Source organism: Mastacembelus armatus, chromosome 4, assembly GCF_900324485.2.
Source record: "Mastacembelus armatus chromosome 4, fMasArm1.2, whole genome shotgun sequence".
NCBI lineage: Eukaryota > Metazoa > Chordata > Actinopteri > Synbranchiformes > Mastacembelidae > Mastacembelus > Mastacembelus armatus.
Window position 1 is genome coordinate 75,670 of NC_046636.1, and position 19,625 is coordinate 95,294.

Consider the following 19,625-nt stretch of genomic DNA (forward strand, 5'->3'; position numbering starts at 1 on the left):
TTAATAGAGTCCTGATGCATGCTAAGTAAATTTGGTGGATCAATCCCACCAGACATTAAAGAGTGTGAAAACCACATTATCTGTCAACACAACACACACTGAATCACTTAATTTGGTGCGTCTGATTGGATGAGACAGAAAATACACACAATGTGAACATGTTCAGAAGAAATGTGTTGAGAGATGAAAACATAGCAAGGGCACTTCAGTGAAACCATAAGTAGCAACAACAAGTAGTAACAAACCACAGAGGAACTCCCTTCTCCGTTTGATAGGTAAAACATTTTAAAATGTGCTGATTGGAGTTTCATTAGTTCTGCAGGCACTGGCTCATAAACTGAAGCATTGCACAAATAAAAATGTTGACATGACAATGGATTAGATAAACAGTCACCACACCACCACAGATATTACAGTTCACTGTAAAGGAAACAATAATGTCAAAACCATTTCATCCTAGCCCATCGAAGACCTGAGCTATTTTAGTCTGAACAAGCTGAGCAACATAACCATCCACCTCTGAGTATTTGAAAGTGGTTAGTCCACAGTGAGGGAGTCAACCTATCTAGTAAAGTTTGACCAGACTTAAATTTCCTGCAACATGATGTCTTGCAGCAAACCACGCTGTTGGCCAATCAGATTGCGAAAGACTATCGACCCTATCCAGGTTGTCCTGTGCCCAAAACTTTGGGCTGACCTATGCAATAATGTCCTCCATCTACAGCATTTGGACTGCACAGAGAGATTTCCTGAATAAATCAAGTTTAACAAATAAGGTGGCAAATGACATTTCTACTGTTTATCTTCTGATCCACAGGATGAAGGATATGACAGTCACTCTCAGAACGTCAACTACGCATCCTGGACCAGCTGTCAACACCAGCACTTTCAACAACACTTTGCTGTTGGCTGTTTGCTGAGTGAACGGCTGCTTGGAACCACTATTAAAACTCTTAAGACCCATGCCAGTGTTTATCCAAGGAGAGAAGTCAGAAAGTAAGATATGGACTAGAACGTGTTACTAATCCTAACCCATTAAAAATCTGGACCCTGACTTCAAGACTCACTTTAACACTTAATGCAATGTAAGTTTATTTCTTGTGTACAAATCAGTGGGCATTTCATGTCTTTATCATCTACCTTGGAAACATTGCCTTCATCGTGTCCAGTTCAGTTATTTTTTGCTTAAGCTTTTTCATCAGCTTCCGCAAACATCAGTCTCAAAATAGTGGCATTTACAGTGGGTACGGAAAGTATTCAGACCCCTTTAAATTTTTCACTCTTTGTGTCATTGCAGCCATTTGCCAAAATCAAAAAAGTTCATTTTATTCTCATTAATGTACACTCAGCACCCCATCTTGACAGAAAAAAACAGAAATGTAGAAATTTTTGCAAATTTATTAAAAAAGTAAAACTGAAATATCACACGGTCATAAGTATTCAGACCCTTTGCAGTGACACTCATATTTAACTCACATGCTGTCCATTTCTTCTGATCCTCCTTGAGATGGTTCTGCTCCTTCATTGGAGTCCAGCTGTGTTTAATTAAACTGATTGGACTTGAATAGGAAAGGCACACACCTGTCTATATAAGACCTTACAGCTCACAGTGCATGTCAGAGCAAATGAGAATCATGAGGTCGAAGGAACTGCTCAAGGAGCTCAGAGACAGAATTGTGGCAAGGCACAGATCTGGCCAAGGTTACAAAAGAATTTCTGCAGCACTCAAGGTTCCTAGAGCACAGTGGCCTCCATAATCCTCAAATGGAAAAAGTTTGGGACGACCAGAACTCTTCCTAGACCTGGCCGTCCAGCCAAACTGAGCAATCGTGGGAGAAGAGCCTTGGTGAGAGAGGTAAAGAAGAACCCAAAGACCACTGTGGCTGAGCTCCAGAGATGCAGTAGGAGGATGGAAGAAAGTTCCACAAAGTCAACTATCACTGCAGCCCTCCACCAGTCGGGGCTTTATGGCAGAGTGGCCCGACGGAAGCCTCTCCTCAGCGCAAGACACATGAAAGCCCGCATAGAGTTTGCCAAAAAACACATGAAGGACTCCCAGACTATGAGAAATAAGATTCTCTGGTCTGATGAGACCAAGATTGAACTTTTTGGAGTTAATTGTAAGCGGTATGTGTGGAGAAAACCAGGCACTGCTCATCACTTGCCCAATACAATCCCTACAGTGAAACATGGTGGTGGGAGCATCATGTTGTGGGGGTGTTTTTCAGCTGCAGGGACAGGACGACTGGTTGCAATTGAAGGAAAGATGAATGTGGCCAAGTACAGAGATATCCTGGTAGAAAACCTCTTCCAGAGTGCTCAGGACCTCAGACTGGGCCGAAAGTTCACCTTTCAACAGGACAATGACCCTAAGCACACAGCTAAAATAACAAAGGAGTGGCTTCGGAGCAACTCTGTGACCGTTCTTGACTGGTCCAGCCAGAGCCCTGACCTAAACCCAATTGAGCATCTCTGGAGAGACCTGAAAATGGCTGTCCACCAACGTTCACCATCCAACCTGACAGAACTGGAGAGGATCTGCAAGGAAGAATGGCAGAGGATCCCCAAATCCAGGTGTGAAAAACTTGTTGCGTCATTCCCAAGAAGACTCATGGCTGTACTAGCTCAAAAGGGTGCTTCTACTCAATACTGAGCACAGGGTCTGAATACTTATGACCATGTGATATTTCAGTTTTTCTTTTTTAATAACTTTGCAAAAATTTCTACATTTCTGTTTTTTTCTGTCAAGATGGGGTGCTGAGTGTACATTAATGAGAAATAAAATGAACTTTTTTGATTTTGGCAAATGGCTGCAATGACACAAAGAGCGAAAAATTTAAAGGGGTCTGAATACTTTCCGTACCCACTGTATGACCAAACACACTGCTATGATCTCTGGCCATTATCTTTGAAAAGCACCTATTCTGCATGACATTTACAAAAAGGCTGAAACAAATTAAAAATAGTGTAAAAATATAAAAGACCTTGCCCTGATATTTAATGTCCCTGAGGAGTCAAAAAATTTTAATTTGAACCCCTTCAACATCTGACCAATATACTACAAATAGCAGAGTGAGGTTTTCTCTTTGATGCAGTCAAACTAACCTCCATTCTGAATTATTGATGATCCTCATGTGGATTCACTCAGTTTTTAAACATTTTTTCTTCCTTTGCCCAAACTCAGTGAAGGATGCAGCAGATATTGGTATTCTTGTGCTGCGAGCTGACCAGCTGATGGGGAAGGAGGAATTACAGTGGTGCTGTGGCAGATGCAATACCAGTTGCAGCATCACCTCACTTGATGGGGAGGACGCAGATCAAAGAAGAAACATCTGTAGGCTGGGAGGATCCTGCAGAGTTAAACTCTCAGGAAAAGACCACAACTCATCATCACACTCAGAGCCAGAAACATTAAAAACTACAGAAGCAGAGAAAACTGTAGTATAGATACCACCAGGTTGTTTTATTTGTTATGATGATGGACTGTTAAAAATAAAAACTTCTAGAGGAATATGGGGTGCAAACACAGTGCTATGACAATGTACAGCACAAAATTGCAGAACCACTTATTTTTGATAAATGAGGATAGCTAAAGCTGAAAATAAAACTAAGCAAGAATTACCCTGCCATCATCACAATGAGATTCTCCTGGGAGTTTTTAGTTTTCAGCTGAAAAACTATTTAACACCATTATTACAAGAGTATGGCACCCATTCCACTGGAACTCTGCTCTTTGTGCTGCTCAGTTAATGCTTATCTCTGTGAGATCTGAATGAAGATGTGAGTGGCCAAAGAAAAGTTTTTGCTTCACAGACCAAAGAATCCAAGAGACACCAAAACAACTTCCAGGACCAAACACAGAAATGGTCTTAAGCAGCAATACCCATTCTTTACATCCACATCATACCAAGTTTAAATAAAATTGATCGACATGACATCTGGCATTCAAACACACTATAACGCACTCCTCACAACCCTATAATAAACAAAAAACTGGCATCTCTACATATCACCTGTTAGAGAACTAGGAAATTAAGGTAGAATGAACCACATTTTCCACGAATGTAATTTGGTTAGAAAAAAAACCCCAACTGTTTTTATTGATGTGCTTTACCACTGTCTGGTCTGAACGTGATCCTTGCCATCATGGTTTACTGTTCTCTGGATTGTTCTATGCTAGGGTAATAAAATGACTGCACTGTAGAAGTAATACAGTCCATGTGAAAATAACAGCTGCGGTCAGTGATTCTGAGTTTTCAAGGCGTTAGCCTCACAGACTCTTCTACACAAACAGCTCATATATTAACAAAACCTTTTAATCTCTTGTACCAAACCACCTGAAACATTAAAAAAAAAAATCTCCATCTTATATGTACTGAGAGTGTAGAAGCTTCACTTTGGAGAAACCTGAGACTAAATTTACACAGAACGAAGATGGTGGAGTTTGTCCTCTAATTAATTTCATTAGAAATGTTATGCATAGATGTCTTAATGTGCAGAGTGAACATGGAAATAAAAGCAACAAGAGAACCCTGTTTCCATGTTCATACACAAGAGACACATTGAAAGTTGTGAATCGGCCCTTTAAGAGAAACAGGTTAGCTTGATGATAGCACAGGTATAAAATTTATATGCACATGTCTCTGTGAGACTCAACAAAACAAACAGCAGAGGGGGGTGATTAAAAGAAAGAGACAGGTAAAGACAGACAGTTCAGGGCTGTCAGGCACAGAATTGGGTCATTATTCTGTTCTGCTCTCTGATTGGTTGGTGTTATCAGACCCTAACCTCCCCCCAGTCCTCTGCCTTTAATCATACACACTTTTCTTCTTCTATTAAAGTCCAGCAACAGCTGAGGAGGTCGATAATGAAATCTCTGTTCTCTGCTAAACCTCTGATCATCCTCCTCCTTCAGCTTCCATTTTCCCTCCTCGCCTTACTCCTCGTCTTCCTCGCCCCGTTAACTTTCTTCCTCTGTGTTAAAATTATCTTTCTTAGAGAATTTAATTGCCAGCAGATGGCGACGAGCCTGGACAAAATGCTTTGTTAGTTATAAAAACAAACTTAAAAGAGACAAAAATCAAACATCAGATATATAATGAAAACATTCAAGTAGTGGCAATAAGATATGCAGCAGTGTTATAAAGTGCAAAATTGCAAACGTGTTCTTAAGACCTGGGTAAGGTGTGTACAGTGCGGGTGGTGGAAATCACCGTTCTGGGAATAAAACGAAATTCAGACTACTACAAATACTTTATTAACCCCCTCATCGGAAATTGTTTTGGTACCATGCTCCATTCCACATATATAAAATAAAAGAACATAGGGGAAATATAAATAAACAAAAAAGTAAAAATGATGCTGGATGAGCATTTTAAGTCTGTTGGCGTCCTACAGTCTGTTGCCCCAGCACACAACACCATAGATGGCACTGGCTACCACAGACTCATAAAAGATCCTCAGCATGGTTCGGACCTTAGGCAACTCAGGAGAAAGAGTCAGTTGTTGCCCTTCATGTGAAAGGTTTCCACATTAATACAGTGGTCCAGTTGAATGTCCAAGTACACCCCTAAGTATGTGTACTCCTCCACAACATCCACACTGACCCACAAGGTAGAGACAGGGGTCAGAGAAGCCACCTCATGACAAAGTCATCCACCACCCCCCTGTTCTCTCTTCATGCTCACCGATACATCTGACTGCTGCAGTCAGAAAACCTCTGAAGGTGGCAGGAATTTAGGCAGCAGCTGAAGTCTGTGGGGTGGATGATGAAATGGAAGGGAGAGAGGACAGTTCCCTGCAGATCCCAGTGTTGCTGATCACTCTGACATACAGCGCAGCAGGTGCATGTTGTCTGCCAGTCAGGCAGTCCAGGACACAAGGGGGATGTCTACCTGCACTGCTGTTGGTTTCTCACCTGGTAGAGCCAGTCAGATGGTGCTGGAGGAGTTAAAAAAACATGATCTTGACAGTTCTCACTGGTGTAGACACGACTGACCAGATAGATGATGGCATCCTCAACTCCTAGTCAGGGTTGAGAGGCAACTTCGAGAGAGAGTCAGTGACAAATCTGTTAAAAAATAAATTCAGTTTGTTCACCCAGTTCACACCACCTGCAGCTCCACTGCTGCTGGTTGGCCTGAAACCAGCAAGCACATTGAAACTCTGATGAAAAAAAGATTTAAATAAAAGAATAAAAGATTTTTTTGTAATTTCATTTTGTCCTTTTCTGTGTTTGAAGCTTTGTTGGTTCTTAGAAACACACATAGCTGAACTCTGTTATTACACATTGTATTGCTGAGATAGTATAAGCATTGATATTGTTTGTACTGTATATGCATCACTGCAGTTGTTGTTTGCTGTTATCTTTTTCTCTCTATCCACTCTCTTTCTCTGTCCCCATCTCTTCTGTCCCCCACCCCTTAAGTGTCTCATAGCTGGCATCATTAAAATAAACAAGATCTATTCAACAAGAGGAGTTGGTTCAACATCTCTGTGGTGCAGTAGTTGCTTCATCGAAATCATCAACGTGTCTCTTGGACCCCATCCCGACTAGACTGCTTAAAGGCACCCTGCCATTAATGAACTCATCTTTATTGGACTTGGTAAATTTATCTCTAGTATCAGGCTACGTACCACAGGCCTTTAAGACTGCAGTAATCAAACCTTTATTCAAAAAGCCTAGTCTTGATCCAGGAGTCTTGGCTAATTATAGACCAATATCCAACCTGCCATTTATTTCTAAAATCCTAGAAAAAGCTGTTGCTAAGCAGCTATCAGACCACTTACACAGGAATGAACTATTTGAAGATTTCCAATCAGGATTTAGAGCACATCATAGTACAGAAACAGCACTGTTGAAAGTTACCAACGATCTTCTCTTAGCCTCAGATAATGGACTTGTTTCGATACTTGTCCTCCTAGACCTTAGTGCAGCATTCGACACCATTGACCACAACATCTTATTACAGAGACTGGAGCATGTGATTGGTATCAGAGGAACAGCGTTAAAGTGGTTCCAATCCTATTTATCGGACAGATTCCAGTTTGTTCATGTCCATGATGAACCTTCCACACGAACAAAAGTTAGTTATGGAGTTCCACAAGGTTCTGTGCTAGGACCGATTCTGTTCACCCTGTATATGCTTCCTTTAGGATATATCATTAGGAAGCACTCTATTAATTACCACTGCTATGCGGATGACACTCAGTTATATCTATCTATTAAACCTGTTAACACAAACCAGTTAACCAGACTTCAAGCCTGTCTAACTGACATAAAGGCTTGGATGACCAGTAACTTTTTACTTTTAAACTTGGAGAAAACAGAAGTCATTATATTTGGGCCTAAAAATCTCAGAAATAACTTTTCTAAAATTATAGCTACTCTAGATGGCATAGCCCTGGCCTCCAGCACTACTGTAAAAAACCTTGGAGTTATTTTTGACCAGGACATGTCCTTTAACTCACACATAAAACAAATTTCTAGAACTGCATTCTTTCACCTGCGCAACATTTCCAAAATTAGGAACATCCTGTCTCAAAATGATGCAGAAAAACTAGTCCATGCATTTGTTTCCTCAAGGCTAGATTACTGTAACTCATTACTATCTGGATGTCCTAATATCTTAATAAAAAGCCTCCAATTAATCCAGAATGCCGCAGCCAGAGTCCTGACAGGAACTAGCAAGAGAGATCATATTTCTCCTATATTGGCTTCTCTTCATTGGCTCCCTGTAAAATATAGAATAGAATTTAAAATCCTTCTTCTCACATACAAATCCCTTCATAATCAAGCTCCTTCATACCTTAAAGACCTCATAGTACCATATTATCCCAATAGACCACTTCGCTCTCAGAGTGCAGGCCTACTTGTGGTTCCCAGAGTTCTCAAAAGCAGAATGGGAGGCAGAGCCTTTAGCTATCAAGCTCCTCTCCTGTGGAACCAGCTCTCAGCCTGGGTTCAGGAGGCAGACACTCTCTGTACTTTTAAGGCTAGACTTAAAACCTTCCTCTTTGACAAAGCATATAGTTAGGGCTGGCTTCAGGCAACCCTGAACCATCCCTTAGTTAGTTATGCTGCTATAGGCCTAGACTGCCCGAGGACCATCGGTGCACTGAGCTCCCCTACCCTAACCCCCCCTCTTCTCTCCCACCTCATGTATATTCCACCATTGAATGTTACTAACCTTGTGCTCTCTCTCTCCCCTAGTTTGTGCTCTCTCCCTCCCTCCCTCCCTCCCTCCCTCCCTCTCTCTCTCTCTCTCTCTCTCTCTGTACCTTCTGCAGGTGTCCCTGGTCCTGGAGCTGTTTATCGCTGATGTGCAGTTACTGGCCCCACCAACTTGCAGTGTCTATTTGTTGTTTATTGTTGCTGTTCTTTTCTCTCTGCTCTATCCACTCACCCCAACCGGTCGAGGCAGATGGCCGCCCAAACTGAGCCCGGTTCTGCTGGAGGTTTTTTTCTTCCGTTAAAGGGAGTTTTTTCCTCTCCACTGTCGCCAAGTGCTTGCTCATAAGGGAATTGTTGGGTTTTTAGTTTTAGTTTTTGTAAAGTGCCTTGAGATGATTTGTATTGTGATTTGGCGCTATACAAATAAAATTGAATTGAATTGAATTAAAGCACCTCTGTTCGTCCAAAAAGGCATCTGGATCCTCAATACGGTATGCCAAGCAGCTGGACGGGATAGATTCTTACTACATGTTCTGTTTTTACAAAAGAACATAATCATCTCTGTTCTTACTGTCTGGAAACATGTAAAGTTTGTCCTGCAGAAAGATCACAGATCATTAAAACCACGAGTTATTATGCTTTAGTGTGCAACTCCTCGTAAAAAGGCAAATGAACATAAACCCAAATAGAGCCTTTAGTCAACATTTTTAGGCTTATCTTTCCTGAATTTGTATTATATAAGCATTTTAAGGCGTGCCAGCCAACCTGCTGACTAAGATCCACTGCTACAGTTAATTATACTCAGTGACAACAGGAGAGGAGTGTGAGCAAAAAGGCCTGCTACTGAGTGGGGTCCTATACAAATCATAAACTGAATCTGTGATAACTCTAGTGGAGTCCACCAGGTCTGCTTGCACAGGACCAGAAAGATTCTGTCCCTGGTACTCCCACAGTAGTCACCACAAGATACTCTGTCTGTACCTGTGGATCAGGAACTGACCCTGACTTCTACAGGACACTGAGTCAGTCTGACATGGTACTGTGCTGAAGAGGTGGTTTTGGATAACCTAACCCAGAAATCTTGGGCAATATTTTCAACACCAACTAAAACCAGCCCTACCTCTTCCTCCTGAGTCATGTGACAGTTTGACATAATTTCCTTAAGGTTTCTTGCACCATCAAAGCCTGAAAGGCCCCCTACTGCATGGCCTCTGTCAAATCAGGTTGTTGCCAAGACAACTGTCTGATCAGTTATCTATATTGGAGGATTTAATTAAGACCATAATCACAATCACTCTTCATGTCCCAGCCTCCCCAGGGAGCAGGGTTGGGAGCTGAAACCATCTTGGATAGTGGTCTCACCCAGAAGTTCCCTGTTCTCCATAACTATAGAGTATGTTTGGGTTTACCAGGTCTGTCCTACAGTCCACCATCTGATCCTGATCAGCACCAGGCCCAGATCAGCTGACAGCTGTCTTCCACAGATCTGGTGATTATTATTGATCTAAGGGTCAGGTGGTCTTATACTTCTATAGCACTTTTCTATACTCAAGTGCACTCAAAGCATTATTACACTATTTGCCCATTCACCCCTCCACTCACACAATCGCTCACGCATTCATACACCAGTGGAACGGCCACTGGGAGCAACTTGGGTTTCAGCATCTTTCTCAAGGACACTTCGATCTATGGACCAGTGAAGCCAAAGATCAAACCACCAACCCTCTGATTCATGCTCAACCTGCTCCACCTCAACCTGCTCCGATGTGTGAGTGTGCGAGCTCCGTCAGAACGGTCTGATCAGAATCCATGTGGTCGTTTTAACGTCTCCCTCCTCTGCACATGTCGCCTGTTGTCATCATTCAGTGTGGGAAACATCAACATGGAGGGGGGGGGGGGCAGTGGAGAGACAGGACACTTCACATTGGTTGGACATTTATGGAGAAGCTCCTGATGGAGCCAAACTGGAAGGAACATATGGGAACCCAGCAGCTTTGGAGGAAACTGTGCGCAAACGACGTTGTTGTTCTTCACATGTCAGTTCAGTCTGTGCATGGGGGCAGTTTAGGACCTCAGGGTGTCTTGTCTTGTACATTGTCCGAAACCATTTTGTAGAACATTTATTTTGTTGCAGCATTAACTGGCATTTAGGGACAAATGTCCATATTTCATGTATTGCAGGGTAACATGTCCCCATTCGTCTGTGGTGCAGTAGCTGCTAAACTGGAGAAGATCTTTTCTTGACTTTGTGTTTTGCATATTTTAACAGGTTTACTGCCCATGTTGAATTTTCTAGCACATGACCTCTAAGTTCCAGTGAGCTCCTCATATACTGATCCAGAACAAAAAGGACGGCAAATTTCTTAGTGCCGATAATGAATCAGAAGTGTCTGCAAAAACACTCGTTGAATACTGTTATTTAACCTCATGTGTCCCTCACAAAGACAAATACTTTAGAGAACACAACATACGGCAGCAGCAGACAGCATTAGTGTGCAGAGAGAAACAGGACAGACAGCAGAGAGGATGAGAGAAACTGAAAGAAAGAAGTCAGACTGACAGCAGGATAATCCTCCTCTGATCAAAGACTTTCTAAACACTAAATAAATGTTTATGGTTGTGAGGGTTTCACAGTCACACTGGATTATTTATCACAGTGAAACACACTGGAAACTCAACAACAGTGTCAACGAGAGGAAACCGTCACTGTAATGCTTCACACTGAAAATACACAACACAACCAGTCTCCTTTCACCATTAAGTGAGACTCGATTCCTCAGTGCTTTGCTGGACAATAAGGCAGCACTGATGTAACGATAAAGAAACAAAGAGCAGGTGTTTGCAGGCAGCTGTTGTTGTGACAGTGTGACTGCAGATCATTGATTTTTAAAGGGCAGTTTGATGACAGGAGTCCATATTAACAGCAAAGCAGGTTTTTCTCGCTGTAATCATTCCTTCTGCTCAATAACACATATCTTCAGAGCATGTGTAACTGAAATAGTCCTCATTCTGTGTAAAAATATATTCAAAATTCATCTGAGGCTTCAATAAAATACTTTACAATGTTTTGATGGACACACAGATACCTGTGCTCCCTTCTTCTTTGGCCTAAAGACGTAGCGTAGACAAGGGTTTTATACTTTTGGCCCAAGATTATGTAAGTGTGAGAAAAGACACAAACTTGTACAAACAAACATGTCTAATTGGACCAGAGGAAATAAAATGGTTTGATTAATACAGGCAGGAAGAACAAAACCTTCAAGAAATCAGAAAAGTGACCTTGAAGCATAAGAAAACACTAGTTTTAGTTAACTTTGTTATTATTCATTTGGTGTGTAACAGGATAATATGTTACAGGAATAAATAAATGCGTCTAATCTGTAACCTACTTTAGCTTTTCTACTGAATATACCATTTTTTCTTTCTGTAATCTGTTGGAAATGTTTCTCACTGATGTCTGAAGCCTGGAGGCAGCTGGAGGCTCAGAGCGTGTCTGACTGAAGCATAACAGTGTTGGTGAACGTGAACTGAATTTATTACAATGTAGAAAACCTGAACTGTGTGTCTCACAGGACCTGAACTCATCATCACTACGTGGTGGTCGAGAGTGTGTGTTTTATAAAGGTCTAATATGTTATCAGAAATGTGTTTATCAGAGACTGAAGCGTCTGCAGCTAATTATCTGTTAAGTCTCCCATCAGGGAGGTTAACGAGATACTGGACTCAGTCTGACACTTCATTGTCACATATGGACACATTTCTGCTTCATATGGTATAATGGACAAAAGGTCGAAGGTCGCTGACCACAATATTCTGCAGATGCACCGATTGACCGGCCAGTGATTGGAATCGGACGATTTTTCACGTGACCAGTCTGGATCGGTGACTGGCCGGTCAGTCTCACGTCTTGCCGATTCCAAGACGATCCTTTTATTGTCAGCGGTGCAGGCAATGACGTCACAGCCACGGACACACTCACAGAAATTTGCATTGAATAAAATATTTCTGTATATGCTTTCATTATATTTCAGGCAGGAATCGGCTAAGAAAATTACAATCGGTGCATCTCTACAACATTCACAACAATTACCAGGGTGCAATGCTGCAGGAAGCATCAGAAACAGACCCATAACCTCTAAGTTTCTTTAAAAGAAAAAGTCTCCTCTAATGATTTATGTCATTTGTCACCAACAGGAAACCAAATGTGTTAGATTTGAACTAGCAGCTCATTCAGTGGCAGCAGATCAGCAAAATGTTTCTCACTTTTTTTGTGCACAATAATACAACTGTAGAGATGAAGAAATAGTTTGCAATTTCCTGGTTTTCTGTATAAATTGGTCATGAAATGGGATTTGATCTTCACCAAAGTCACAAATATCAATAAACACAATATTTCCAAACATAACAGTCATGATGTCTCATGTCTCTATTCAACACACTAATTAAACACACACAGTGATGGTGGGAAAAATGATGACAACACAAGGCTTCTGATGTCAATAAAGGTCACTTGGAGTCAGGCGTCAGAGTCCGAACAATGAAACCAGAATGGAGATGTGGTGTACAATGACCTCGACTTATAAAACACTCAAGAGTGTGATATTCACAAGCAGCATCAGCTGATGTGAGTGATGCCTCACAAAGAGCTGAGATCAAGAGCTGCTGATTTGTGTGTAGCTGGAAAGGCTCACAGAGTAATCTCTCAGCCCACGGGCAGACATGTTGTTTGTAAATAGAGAAAGTTTGGTTCTGTGGCTTCTCTCCATAGAAGGGGGTGCAGCCAAAGCCACAATGCAAAATGCTCAGTGAGGTGGAAAACAGCCCCAGGATAACAGCTCAAAATCTGAAGGATTCACTGGAGCTGGTGAATATCGATGGTGAACAGGCGTCCATGGCAAGACACCATGCACAGCAAATGGCACAAAGAGAGAACCAGGGAAGTATGGTGGATCATGACTTTGTTTTGCTGCCTCTGGACCTCGACCTTTGCCATTGCGGAGTTTCTCAAGGTATCGTTTAGACGGCTGTCCACTCGCTGAAGCCTGCAGGTCATGTAATGATGCAGCAGGTCAATGACCCTAAACATCGAAGTCAATCTACTTACAGAACAACTTCAGAAACAGAAAATCCACCTTGTGGAGTTCACTCAGAGATGCTGTGGAATGAGCTCAGAGAGCCGTTTACCACGGACACCATAAAAAATGGCTCAGCTGGAGCAGTTCTGTGAGGAAGAAAGGTCCAAAATTCCTTGTGCAGGTCTGAGCCACAGCTACAAGAAGCACCTGCTTGAGGTTATTGCTGCCAAATGTGGTTCAAGCACTTATTAACTCACTGCTGCAATTACTTTGCCGTTTTAATGGCTGTGTAGAATAAAGAAATGAAATATCCTGACTGTGTTTTATCAGCTTAGAAATATTGTTTGTTGATATTTGTGACTTTGGTGAAGATCAGATCATATTTAATGCCCAAATTCATGCAGAAAAACATGAAAACAGTGCAAGTTACTATTTCTTGTAACTGATATTTCAGTTTTTAGTTTCTAAAATTCTGTTTTCACTTAGTCATTAATGAGAAAAAAAAAACACAATTGTAATCAGGCTGCAACATAACAAAACTGAAAAACGTTCAGGGGATCTGTATACTTTCAGAATGCACTGTATATACTGAGATTTAAATGAAGCAGTTTTGTTAAAAAAAAAAAAAAACTAAAAAATTAGAAACAGAAAACTTTATATAAAACTGTCAAGTGTACAAAAAAAAAAAGAGTCCAGGATTGGGTTGAGTCCAGGACTCAAAATTCAGCAGAACCAGCAATGTCCAGACCTTCATAGGTAAAGCTTTTATTACAGTCACTGCTCTTTCAGATGTTACTGCTTTAGTTTTTAATATTTAAAAATTATCCTCATTGTTGGATCATGCACTGTGAGAAAGAGACTGAGGGACGACGCTCAGAAAGTTAAGTATAAGAATAAACAGGTTTAACTCGGTGACACTGTATTTACCATCCCTGGACCACATCACTGCTCATCTATGTCATTTCCCTGTGGCTGCTTCGCGGCTCAGCTCCTGTGCATGTTTAGATTCTTAGATTTAGAGTCAACAGCTGATTAGCTTTAGTTTCACACTCAGCTCAGTTAAAATGTGCCAGGTAAAATGTCTTAGGGGATAAATATTGTCATACAAAATATTTAGCAAAATTTATTTCAGGCTTTTCACTGGCCCCACCTGTAGGCTCATCAGCGGTTGTTCATGGACTCTGAGCTTGAGTATTTTTAGGTTGGATGTCTCAGCCAGGTGTTTGGGCTGAAACCTCAGAGGTCAAATAAAACCAGTCAGACCTGCTGAGGTCAAACAAAAAGAGATGAGTGAGACATGATGGGAAACTAATCTGCTGCTGCTCGTCTTCAGAGGGATTAAAAGATTCTGGTATTTCACTGTCAGGCTGAGTTTAACTCTGAAAACAGCAGCTCAGTGTCTCACTGATTCAAAAACTATAATGAGAAACAAAATTACCACTGTCTGAAACATCACCGGAGACACATTAAACATCAGGGATGTCTGCTGATCTGGGCTTCAATAACTACTATTGATTAGGGTGTCACTGGGATGTCATTACCTGCAAAAGTGGATCAACACACTTACACTAGGATTGAATGTGAAGTTTTTTTTAATCATTGCCCAAAGGTGAGTAAGATTTTCTACCGTCCTTGATTAAAAACATTCAGGCTGTAATTTCCTACACATCATGTACGAATTGATTATGTCTGGAGCATCTTTCAGAGGTCAGACTTCTGAAGCCAACAGCAGAGTCATTTCTGATCAATAAATTTGATCTGTGATTGACGTGTGAATGTAGCATATCATCACAGCGACAGGCAGACGTCAGTCAGGTCTGGACATTTACAGTTTGAATTAGAGCTGCAACAAACTATTTTAATAATTTAACTATTAAACGAGTTTGCTACACATGTACGGTAATAAAACAAACTATTTTTATGTGTGATGAAATCTTAAATTTTATCACATTAAAAAAAGGCACTTGTTTAATAGAACTTCATACTTAAATCAAAAGTGAGTGGCACATTAAGCCTAATGAAGCAACATGATTTCAGACATTTGACGTTGCCAGACAGTTTATATGTGAAAACAAAAACATTTCATCCACACCAACTCTGACCGATTTTTAAAAATCAATTTTTTGCAATAATATTGATTAGTTGTTGCTCTATTTTAAATAAGATTTTGTATTTTGCTGGTTGTCAATCATCAGTCTGATCTTTCTGTGCAGTTGTGGATTAAGGCAGTCAGGAGACAGTAATAACAAACATAAAATACATTTAAGTAATTTAGCCCAAACCACTGAGACAACCTGTCCTACAAGCAGCAATGCTACAGAAAGAGCAGTTCATTCAGCCTGTTTCAGCTTTTACATATTGGTAAAATCCAATTTGCGCCTAATACTAATAATAATATGTGGACCCCAATCTATTTAGTCTTAACAAGCATTGGTTACAGGCCAAGTCAGAAGGATCCAGAGAGCTATATATTAACATTTGGAAACACTGACTGTAGTTTCCTTCCTCGTGTTGCAGCAGAGACGTTTCTGAGGTGTCCTCATTTTCTTTGAGAAATTCTCTAAATTGTCCAATTTTATTCGCAAAATCTGTTTCCTGCGTTTTCGCCGGAGATTAGCTTCTCCAGTTCTTGCAGTGAGATGATGGAATATTGTTCAAAGTCCATGGGTCTGCTGAATGGAGTGATAGCCGGACACTGTTTGCCCAAAGAGGCAGCATGTTATCAGGCTTGTTGTTGAGGAGCAACTGGAAGAAATGTTCCTCAGAGATGTAGGACACCGAGTGTGAGGAAAAACACATGCCAGGACTATCGAATGAGGGTTGAACATAGGGTTTTGGAATAGTCTTACTAGGGAACGCTCTTTGTTGTAGAATATGGAAGGAAAGGGACAATTAATGACTACAATTTACGCAACCTGTCCACCACAGTCAACTGCCCAGCATGAATAAATGTTAGAGTTTGAAACTGCTCCACCTGTAAGCCTCCACCTGCTGCTCTCCGATCAGCGCACAGCTCCACATTAAACCTCCCACTCCCCGGAGTTTAATCTGCAGCAGGCTGAAGCTTCTGCAGCTGAAACTGGGCCACACACTCCCCTCACCCTCCTGCCTGTTTTGTGCTCAGCAGCCGGGGTTGCTGTCGGCAGCAGACGGAGAATCGCCTGCGACTCCGCTGCTTCATCATGTGACGGAGAGATAATCCTCCTCTGATCTCCAACTGCTCATCATGCAACTTTAACCTGAACACAAATTGCACATTTTACAAGCTCTGAGGTCATCGGGCTAAATCCTCACCTTATTCAAATTCCTGTTAAAGTGTCTTAAAAAACACTGACCTGAGAACGGGACCTTCTTCTGAGATCTGCATTTAACAGGTGAACGTGATTCAGACTACACAGATCCCGTCTAACTCATCTCATTCTCATGCTGTTCCTAAAATTATTTGTCTTTAACAATGTTCTGTTGTCAAAATAGTAACCACAGTCTCTAGTGTAAGGCGGCTCAGTAGTGCAGTGGTGTCACGCTGCAGGTTGTGGGTCTGAACCCCGGTGGACCCGATCATGTAGCTCTCTCTCACAATGAGCCTGTTTTTATTGTGGTCCTTGTGTCCCCTTTGATTTTGAGATAATACTATCAAGAGCTGGCCTCATAATCCTTCAGACTTTGATTTTTTACTAGAGTGTATCAGATATTTCTTGATTTCTCATAGTGCACTGAAACCAAACTGACCTAATTTTACCTTGAATCCTTAGATCATGCAAGGTCCAGAACCAAGTCCCACTTCCGGTTTAAATCAACACCTGTCTGAATCTGAGATTAAATGTAAATAAATAATATTCTGGGCTGTTGTTCCATGAAGGACACGATTAAAAAACAAGACAACCCCCCAAATCCTGATGCAGCTTTAAGTGGATTCTTTTCAGCATGAAATGAAAATCCCTGCAGAGATAATCTCATCAATACACAGTCAGGCTTTTACTCTGAAAACCCCTTTTGTGGAATCTAAGTGAAAGAAAATGGGGGTTTTGTTTACTGCATTCACTACAGCAGGAGGAGAGTAGGGGGTGGTGTAGGACTGGGGTATGAGTGGTCCTCTCTCCTCTCCTTTATCTAGATAAATATGTGAAAATCAACTTCTGCATGTTGAATCTGTCACAGACAAAAGGGAAAGGAGCAGTGATTCTTTAAAACAAGACAGTAATAGAGTGCCCTGTTGGCACTGGGCTGGATGATTGTGTCCTCGTGACCACTGAGCAGAAACTAAACTACACACCTGTAACAAGGTGCTAAAAATGATGTGTAACATGAAGCACCAACAGCAACAACAGTCAAACCTGATTCACTTTTCTGATAAATGACACTGAAATCTGAGTTCAGTGCGAGGAAAATCAAACAAGGGATAAGAAAAGCAGCAGCTCAGAGAAATTGGTTTCTCACCGTGAAAGTGAAACACACAATGTTGATCAAAAGAATCCAGACAACAGGCTACAAAACAAGGATGGTTTCTGTGACAATATTTACACTGCTGTTATGTCTGTAGAGACACAACATGGAACAGGAACCAAACGTTTGGATGGACACACCACAGCCCACAGCTTCAATTCAAAACTCCAACCAAAAAACACAGATTTTTCCAGAGCCTTTCTCTCAGTGACTAAACTCATTGGATTTTCAGACTGACCTGATTCAACAGGAACTCTGTCACAAAGAAGAAATAAAAGCACCTGATCGTTAAGTGCCGCTCAACCATGAACCACCAACCACCTGAAAAATACACATATCACATGTGCTACTGTTGTCAGCACAAAAACCTGCATCACCACAACATTTGAGCTCAGCTGGTGATCGAGTGCTCAACATTTAACAATTTGATGTTTCTGTCGTTATGAAACAACCTCAGCTCAACAAGGTGCCGGAAAACACCAGAACAGGAGATACAAGATTTTCCTCTCACAGTGACCTGATTGTTGAGTTGAAAATCTGACGGTACCTCCTCCGCCTCCCTGTTGGTTTGCAGAGAAGCCTTTGGACTGAAGCTCAAAGAGCAGAGTCAGAGTGAAGCCTCTCAGGAGACAGAACCTGGGGAGACTGAAGCAGCTTCAAACTTTACAGACTTCAAGCCTAAAAACAAACGCACACAGCACTGGGCCTGCACTGCATCTGTTTGAACCAGGTTCGGGTGTTACACGTGCTCAGCTGCCATTTTAGACAAACGGGTCAAGGTCAAACCGGATCGAACTCCACAGATCGCAGACCAAGAACGGGACAGATCTGGCTGGACTGGAGCCATATGTCTGTGCCAGGTCATGTGGCGCCCCGGGTCCAGGTGTAATTTCAGAGGTAAACTGACACTCATACCTGTGTGCGGAGTGGCTCTCCATGCTCAACGACGCTGAGGAACGGGATCTCCAGGAACGAGGCCATGAAGTCCACCTGTAGCAGCTCGTCGCGACTCTGCGGGAAGGCGAGAACGGCGGACACTCCCTGCACTACCACACCCTGACACACGGACCGGAACAGTGACTCCGGGTCCGCGGCGGACGGCTGCCGGGACACCAGCTCCAGGCTTAGGTTGTAAGGCAGGAAGTTTTCGCGCTCCCGGTCCGGGTCCTGATCCGGGTCCTCGTCCCGGTTCATCGCGGTAGCCGCGCGGTTCAGCGCCGCCTGGACTTGAACGCGAACTGCCCGCTGTGCCGGCAGGAGCGCACCGACGCGCACCTTGTGCCCAATCTGCGCCAGGAGGTGGCACGGCTGAGGGTGAAGGAGGCACGGCGGTATGAGGAGGAGCTGCAGGACGAGCAGGGCTCCGATACTCCAGGACCAAGAGGAGGAGGTGAAAGACATCCTGCCGCGCTCTCAGCATCGCTCTGCGCTCCTCTGGTTACTCCTGCTGTTCCGCCGAAACACTGAAATACTGCTGCTGCTGCTGCTGCTGTTGCTGAGAGGAGACGCTGCTGCGGCTCCTCCTGCTGCTGCTGAGGACAGACTGAGGGGGGAGGAGGACACAGGAGACAGGATGGTAGGTGGCGACAAGAAAAGAGGAGGTGCTGAGGAGATCCTAACAGAAGAGGAGGTGAAAGAGGAAAAAACATTTTAAAGAGGAAAACAGTCAAAATCAAATCATGGCACTATGTGGAGGAGAGGAGGAGGTAGAAGAAGTTAAAGGAGGTGGAGGAGAAGAATAAAAGAAAGTGTCAGGACAAAAATTAGGAGGAGAAGGTTGTTTTAATGAAGGGGAGAAGGAGAAAAAGTGAAAGACGTGATATTAAAAGCAGTGTGGGAGGTGTAAGGACGTGCAGGCTAACGGTAGAGAACAGGAGGTGCCAGAAAGTAGAAAAGGTGAAGGTAGATGACAGTGAGGGAAATGTTAAAGTCAG

The 19,625-nt window shown here is 42.3% G+C and overlaps 1 protein-coding gene across 2 annotated transcripts in view; it reads right to left on the reverse strand.

The window, feature by feature from the left end:
* grin3bb (glutamate receptor, ionotropic, N-methyl-D-aspartate 3Bb) overlaps positions 1 to 19,363 on the reverse strand; it is a 40,821-nt gene extending 21,458 nt beyond the window's left edge. The window contains exon 1 of one of the 2 annotated variants that reach the window (XM_026304540.2): positions 18,607 to 19,363. In XM_026304540.2, coding sequence (XP_026160325.1) covers positions 18,607 to 19,092 — 486 coding nt within the window. In that variant the 5' untranslated portion in view covers positions 19,093 to 19,363. The remainder of the gene's footprint in view (positions 1 to 18,606) is intronic. The other variant, XM_026304541.2, reaches the window with a different exon arrangement.
* Between the last annotated feature and the right edge of the window lie 262 nt (positions 19,364 to 19,625).